The sequence below is a fragment of the Lissotriton vulgaris genome, chromosome 12, assembly GCF_964263255.1.
Source record: "Lissotriton vulgaris chromosome 12, aLisVul1.2, whole genome shotgun sequence".
Taxonomy (NCBI): Eukaryota; Metazoa; Chordata; class Amphibia; order Caudata; family Salamandridae; genus Lissotriton; species Lissotriton vulgaris.
This window is the reverse complement of record NC_141700.1, coordinates 655,141,490-655,149,055: the sequence shown is the minus strand read 5'-3', so window position 1 is coordinate 655,149,055 and position 7,566 is coordinate 655,141,490. Positions and strand designations below refer to the sequence as shown.

At 45.4% G+C, this 7,566-nt stretch overlaps 1 protein-coding gene across 1 annotated transcript in view; it reads left to right on the top strand.

Moving 5' to 3' along the window:
• Positions 1-437: 437 nt before the first annotated feature.
• The window catches only part of LOC147677946 (kelch domain-containing protein 4-like), a 214,904-nt gene continuing 207,775 nt past the window's right edge, over positions 438-7,566 (top strand). The window contains exon 1 of the mRNA XM_086946543.1: positions 438-666. Coding sequence (XP_086802669.1) covers positions 568-666 — 99 coding nt within the window. The 5' untranslated portion in view covers positions 438-567. The remainder of the gene's footprint in view (positions 667-7,566) is intronic.

The window sequence follows — 7,566 nt, the reverse complement described above, 5'->3', positions numbered from 1 at the left end:
CCCCTGCCTTTTCTCTCTTCACGGTAGAAGAGAACTTTCTTGTCTCCTTTCAACTTGCGGAACTCAACCGTTGCAGGAACGGTTGTGTTTTTTAATTATTAAAAAGGGGGTACTCTTTAGACCAACTTTATCAATCTTGGGAACGTCGTTCTTCCGTTCATCTGCCCACTGCGACGGTTCGACCATTTAGATGAGAGACAAAAACTAGGCTCTTGCAGAAACATTACTAAGAGGATTTCATGAAGTTGTAATTCACGTTATATTAATCTAGTACACGAAGGCCTTTGAGACGGAATAAACGATCTTTACGTGTTTGTTTGTATGAGCTGACTGTCAGTCTGCCTCATGAAACAAAATCTTACCACTCCAAGATGGCCGACCGAAGCTGCCGGTCTGTCTTATATCGTCTAACGAACTAACACTCAACCATCCACAGCAGAGAGGAAGCGGATGTGATGTCTAACATAAACCGGAACTAGTGCTACCGGTTGCTTCCATCCACGTGAGTTCTACAGTGAGTTGTTTTCGTGACGTCACCGCATAGGTAAAGTCAGTGTAGAAGGAAAGATGGGCAAGAAAAGCAAAAAGGAAAAAAAGGTGAAAGGGGCTGAGAAGACAGCTGCCAAGATGGAGAAGAAGGTGACCAAGCGTGGCAAAAAGGAGGAGGTGAGTCACGTTGGAGCACTCACTTTAAGAGGGCAATTCCCAAAGGAAGCAGCACATTTAGAGTTGGTTCTGGCAAAGAGTACTGCAGTAGAGAAAGCTGACTGGAACTGCAAATGTGAGCACTCGGGAAATTGTAATAGCGAGGATTGCCAAGGCGGGAGCATTGCCACCTGACCACCTTGACCTGATTCCTTCAGGTCAAGTTCGCTCTACATAAAACTCCATGGGAAAAAAACATAGTAGAGTAAGCAATACTCATTGGAATCTTTGCACAGAACTGCCAGAGTAGCTATTGCCAGGGTAGACTTTAAAAGACCTAGCCTTAAAAAGATGGAATATCAGAAGAGGTAGTACCTGAACATGTACTCCTAAAACTTGGCAATGAATGGGAACCCAGTCAGAGGGAGCATCGAATTGTACTGTCTGAAGAAGGCCTTGATGTCACTTCCATAGGGATCACTACAGGAAACTTCTATAGGTAACATTGTCAGAGAGTTCTGTCAAAGAAGCACTTGCAAATGTCTCTTAGCATTCTAGTTACAGGTTTATCATATCAGGGATATAGCAGGTTATCATATCAGGGATATAGCAGGAGGAGAGTTCTCAGAAAGGTCTAGAGCACGGGTACTCGCAAACATTTTCTCAGGAGCCACAAAGTTTGGTTTGTGATGTGACTAGCGGCGGCTTTGATGCTAGCACAGTGGCGGTCATGAAGATTAAGAGGGTGGGGAGGGTGGTGAGTGGGGAGGGGGTTGAAGCAGTATAGCGGGTGTAGAGGAAGTGAAGCATATACATCATGTGGCTGAATTGCACAATGTGAAACCAGAAAACGTGGATCAATCACTGCTTCCCCACTTTACCAAATTGTGTGATCCTAGGCAATTGTTTTATTTCACATTCCCTCCTTCTTTTCATTATCACAAATAAGACAACCTCAAAATGCATGACTTCAGGATCTGCACTGTACAAAACCTTCTCCTGTGTTTGATTTAATAAAATGTAATATTGTTTGTGTGTAATAGGCACCCAGGACACCCCAAGAGTGCATATAACAACTGACTTGCCTCTTAGTTCACTATTGGCATCGTTTTCAGGGTTGGTGGGGGGGGGAAGAATTAATGTTTCTGAATTGCTTACATCACTTAAAAAGGAAAAACTTATCAGTGCACTGATATGTGATGTACTTAGGTGAAACGGTTCTGCGTGTTAAGGAAATACACTTTTTAATTTTTGAAGAGACCTTATGAAGGTGTTCCTAATGTTAAGCGTTGTAATATATTTATGGGGCTCGAGAGACATTCGTCTTGTGGGTGTTCCGAGGGTTCCAATTCCGTTTGTGATAGTGTCGGTGTGGCGTTCTTTTTGCTTTCAGTTGCTTGCTGGCTGGTGGAGGAAGCACCACGTTGAGAGTTGTTTCTTCATTTAATAAATACGTATATGGAGAATATATAAGGCGTGTGGAGTTGATTTACAACAACATTTGGCAACGTCTAGCCAGCACAGCATTGGGAACTCCACTCTCGTCTGACGTGGCTGCGAAAGAACCCAGGTGTCGAAGTCTCTTACCATTTCAGGTCAGACTGCAGGGATCGGAGTAACGTGTTGAAGCACAGTGCCTGTAGTTGTGGGTGGTTCGATGCGTTACAGTGAGCACCATTTATTGTCTCCGCGCTTGTGGGTAAGGCCGTGCCTACTGTGAGTGAAACTGTCTGGCCGGTGTAACACGCATGATGTACGTGCATGTTGAATAATCAGCAACTGTTATGTCCGTCAATAGCAGTAGTTGCTAGGATAACGTCTGTGTGTCCACCTATCTCTTTGATTGTGACGTTGGCTAACCCTGGCTGTATCCAAGCTTGAGGAAATCTATAGAGAGCAGTTCTTGGTGGATGCTGGTTACCAGGCAACGCTCACGCACCTTCAACTCTCGTCTCACCAGTGCCGTTTTAGAAACCGGTGTTCATGTGTTGCTTGAATTTGGTGACAGCACACCTTTTAGGATGGTAAAGGAGTGATAATGAAGAGCAACATTTAGTGCTAGCATTGGCATGGACCAACGTATCAATTACTAACAGCGGGATACCAGGAGCCACAGTTTACAGGCGTGAGCTCGGCATTTTGGATGGTATTGGTGTGGTAATTTAGTTTTTAAAAAAACTTTTGCTCACGAACAGGACGGTAATGATTTGGTAATTTTTGCCCAGTGTGAAGCTGAAGCAGTGATTACACTGGAATAGTGTTCTTTATCAGAAGCACAGATTTTGATTTTTCCTACTTTCTCTTTCGTTGCAGTTTAGAAGTGTATTTGTCAGGGGCTAAGAGTAACTGCAGTCATGGAGGTGTCAGCGATTATCCCGCCACCCGTTCTTCTCTCCCAACTTAAAGTTCCCTAAGTTGAGTGGGTAGATCTATTTGATATAAATCTGGAAGCTCTTGGTGGTTTGGAATTCAGTGTGGGTAGGAAAAGGGCCACTTTATTAAGCACATTGGGAAAAGAAGGTCATCTCATGTTTAAGGATGTACCTAAAGCTGTCAACCAGGCGGTGCGCCACGTTGAACATGTGTGTGTTGAAGGAAGGAAGAGACTGCGAATGTGGTTATGAGAAGGCATACGTTTTACACACAACCTCAATGGATAGGAGAGTCGGTGGATGAGTTTATCACAAGGTTAAGAAAACTGTCAGTCAAGCGCATGTTTGGTGCAGTGACTTGTTGGGTGACAAGGTATTATATGTTACTGAAGAACACAGCACATATGTTGGGACAGCCAGGTTGAAAAAGCCCAAAGCGGAGTTGACCATTAGTAGTGGAGGTGATGGTGGATTCTGGTTCCCTGTATACAATTATTCCTAAGAGTATCTTGCTCAAGGAGTGGCTAAAAGTGCGCTTGTTGCCAAAACTGATATAATGTTCATGGATAGGTGTGTTAGTAGAAATGTGTATGTGGCTGAGTCTGCACCACCCATTTGGGATAGTATCACCAGTATGATTTTCACATTATCATAAATCCGTGGGCACCAAACCAAGTCATGGTTGTTGAAGACATCACTCTGGAGGACATATAACAAGGTGCAGGTAAGGACTGAAGGAAAGAGTTGGGTGAGTTGGAGGGATACATGCATGAGATCAAGTTTAAGCAAGGTCCTGTCCCTGTGCAGCACAAATTAAGGAGGGTACCCATAAGGGGGAGAGAAGAAGTCAAGAAAACGTTGGAGAGTGGGGCAATTGAACCCGTTGAGGCTTCAAATTGGATTTCTCCCTTGGTCATCACTAAGAAGAAGGACATGATGTTAAGGTTTTGCATTGACTTACAAGGCTCAACCAGAATATCGTATCTGAAAATTTCTCAATGCCCAACGTTAACAAGCTGATTTTACTGCTTAAAGAAGGTAAATATTTTTCCAAACTTGATCTCAGGCATGCATACTACCAAATGCTTCTCCACAAAAGTCTGTAAGTGCTGCAGTAGCCCTGGGGGCAGAAGGGAATGCAGGACATGCACAGTATAGGTTTTTCTGAACCTTTATTTTCCTGTGAGGCAATAGATTGCGGGAGCTTTGTTTTGTCATTCCCATATAACCAAAAAAATACAGGAATGGACAGAGTATTGATACACTGTCAATAAAAAAAAAAAAAGGAACAGCTGTGGAATCCTCTTCTCCCACTTGACTGTCTTCTTTGGCTCCCGAGGTTTGGTACCAGAAAAGGCAGCTAGCGCCGTGTCATCCCTCAGCCCGGGCAATCCAAAAAAAAGGAGAAAACATACAAAACTGGGGATTAGCTCAGAGTTCTCTTTTGTTACTGCTTAATGCCACCACCATCACCAGGGCGCTGTGCGAGGGGGAAATAAAACCGGGGATTAGCGTGCCGGTGCTCTGTGTCAGGGAAGTGCACACACAAAACCACGCGTGCCCTAATTTTTCATGCCGCCCCACCACCACCAAAACGATCCCTTTAAAGCTACTTGCCTTGAGCCACGACCCAGGATCCGGGCCGTTGCGTTGGGACCCGGGGCGTCCTCTCCTTTTCCTGGGCAGCCGGGTTTGACCGCAATATACACCGCTCCAGGGGTCTTTGTTCTTCTTTCAGGACCGCCACTGGGCTCCTCTCCTGTTTTGTTGCGCTCTCCTCTCTTCTTCGTAGCGTCCTTCCCTCTGGTGTCTTCTCCGTCACTCTCCTCAACGCCTTTCTCTGTGTCCGGATCTCCACCCTTTTGTTTGTCGGCCGCTAATGACGTCAGGATGTTCGTGTTGAGCCGACCAAGAGCAACTAGACCGCTGGGCTTTTCCGGTACGTATTCCTTGTCTTAGCCCGTTTCACCCCACTTCCGGTCTGACAGATCTTCGGAGCTCTCACACAGTCCAAATCCTTAATGTCTTTCATCACCATGGAAAGCACTTGCCAGTTTACTAGGATGCCTTTTGGGTTATCGTCTGCGGCAAGTGTCTTCCAGAGAATGAAGAATGAGATATTTAAGGGTATGGACAATGTCATCTATTTTCAGGATGCTATATTGGTGTTCGGTGATGCTGTGGAGAGCCATCATGTAACATTAAAGTTGACATTGGATTATCTGTCTGAGTCCGGGATGACGTTAAGGCAAGAAAAATGTGAATTTTTAGTGGAACAAATTGAGTACCATCTGTCTGTTGATGGTGTAAGACCCCAAAACGACCTGTTATCCTCTATCAGGTCTGCGCCGTCACCCAGGGACAAGTAGCAATTGTTCTCTTTCCTAGGATTGTTAGAGTACAAATCAAACATTTTCAGAAATGTTGCCAGCAAGACAGAATGTTTAAAAAGGAGTGTGTTTTGAGTGGGGTATGCTACAGCAAAAGTGTTTCCAACAAATCAAAGATGAGGTGTGTAATGCCCATATTTTGGTTCCTTTTGGTACAAGGAACAAAACTATAGTCACTATAGATGTGATTGCAACAGGTATCAGTACAGTGTTGTCTCAAATGCATGGCGCCACAGAGAAAACTGTTGCGTTCGCATCGCGTACCTTGACAGATACTGAGCGCCATTATGCTGTTATCGAAAGGGAGACCTTAGCAGCAGGCTGGGGCCTAGAATATTTCGATACCTATGCCTGGGGTGGCCATATCACCCTGCGTTCTGATTACAAACGGCAGTTGAAAATTTTACTTCCAAGGGATACGAGAAAAGGGCCAACTGAGCACTAAGGTGTGGAGTACAAAGTAAATCAGTTCTATTGTATACAGGGGAATAGAAAGAGTATTCAAGGTCTGATGTATGTGTGAGCCACTAGACATCCTGTAGATGCATGTGGGTCACCCTTGGACAGATATGCCAAGCAGCACGTTCAGATAGTATCGCTCTGAGCGGGGTTGTACAGTGATCTAGGATCCCGTCCAGGACCCAATTAAAATCACCACCCCAGAAGGCGGGAGAGGACGGGTTGCGAAAGAGTGCTGCGGTTACAGTATCAAGGAACTCACACTGGCGGATGTTGGGGGCATATATTGTAACAAGTGCCAGGGGGTACTGTCCAATTGACCCTTCAGCTCTACAAATCTGCTCTCTGTGTCTAATTTCTGTGAAGCCACAACATATGGTACTTCCGGAGCTATCCAAATGAGAACCCCTCTGGCAAAGGAAGAGGTTGTGGTGCTGTGTACCTGTCCCCGCCATCGTGCATGCAGTTTGTGTAATTTAATGGTGGTGAGATATTTTTTCCTGAAGTATAGCTGTCTGGACTTGTCTCTTGAGATAAGCATATATACGATGGCGTTTTGTTGGTGTGGCCATGCCCAGTACTTTCCAAGTCATGATATGATATTGGGGAACATGCATGTTCATCTGTGTGTTAGGCATATGGGGTATTCCATGCGTCAAAGGGGAAGAGATCCTCAACACACTGGCCAACCCACCTGCCCGCCTGGGAATATCCGGGTAGTATGTGGTAAATTCACTACATGTCGGTGAATGTTAAGGATCAAACTGGACACTAGTAGAGCAGCTCGTGATGACATAACCCCACCCCACCAGGACAGTCTCTCTGGCCCGTACAGTTAAACATTCCTAATCTAGTCAACAGAGGCAATAAGAACTATAAAAACAATATAGCTTTATTTATTTATTTATTGAGCTTATAAAGCGCGACGGCTACCCGAAAGGGTTTCCCGGCGCTGAGAAATAGCAACAAGCAGTAGGAACAGAAAGAAACGCAGTTATTGATTAAAAAGCCAGGTCTTAACGGATTTGCGGAAACGAGCATAGCAGTCCTCGGAGCGAATGTCGAAAGGAAGAGAGTTCCATAACTTGGGCCCTAGGAAAGCGAACGACCTTCCGCCCATCCTAGACAATCTAAACTTGGGCACAGTGAAAAGAATTTGAGAAGAGGAACGAAGGGAACGAGAAGGGAGTAGGCATTGACCAGGGATTGCAGATAGCTGGGAGCAGTTCTCATCCTGATTTTGTGCATGTAACTGAGCGCCTTAAATTTCACTCGGCTATTCACCTTTAGCCAGTGAAGATCATGAAGACGTCCCGTTATATGGTCAGTTTTACGACAGCCACTGAGCAGACGTGCCGCAGCATTCTGCACTAACTGGAGGCTTCTAGTGACTGCCTTGGTCACCCCCAGGTGGAGTACATTACCATAGTCCAACCGGGAGGTAACCAAAGCGTTCACCACAGACCTCTGGGTGTTGATTGGCAGCATCCATAGAATCTTCTTCAGCCAACGCAAGATGGTAAAACAGCTTTGAAACCTAGAGTCCACGTAGGAGCCTGTGGGAGGCATGACTTTTGAGAGGAGAGTGGAGGTGGTACTGGTGCCTTAATAGTAATGTCCAGTAGAGCAATAGTGTGGGCATCTCGCAATACCACGGTCCATGGTGTGCTGCTTACAAGTCAGCAGCAAGCGATGCGGGG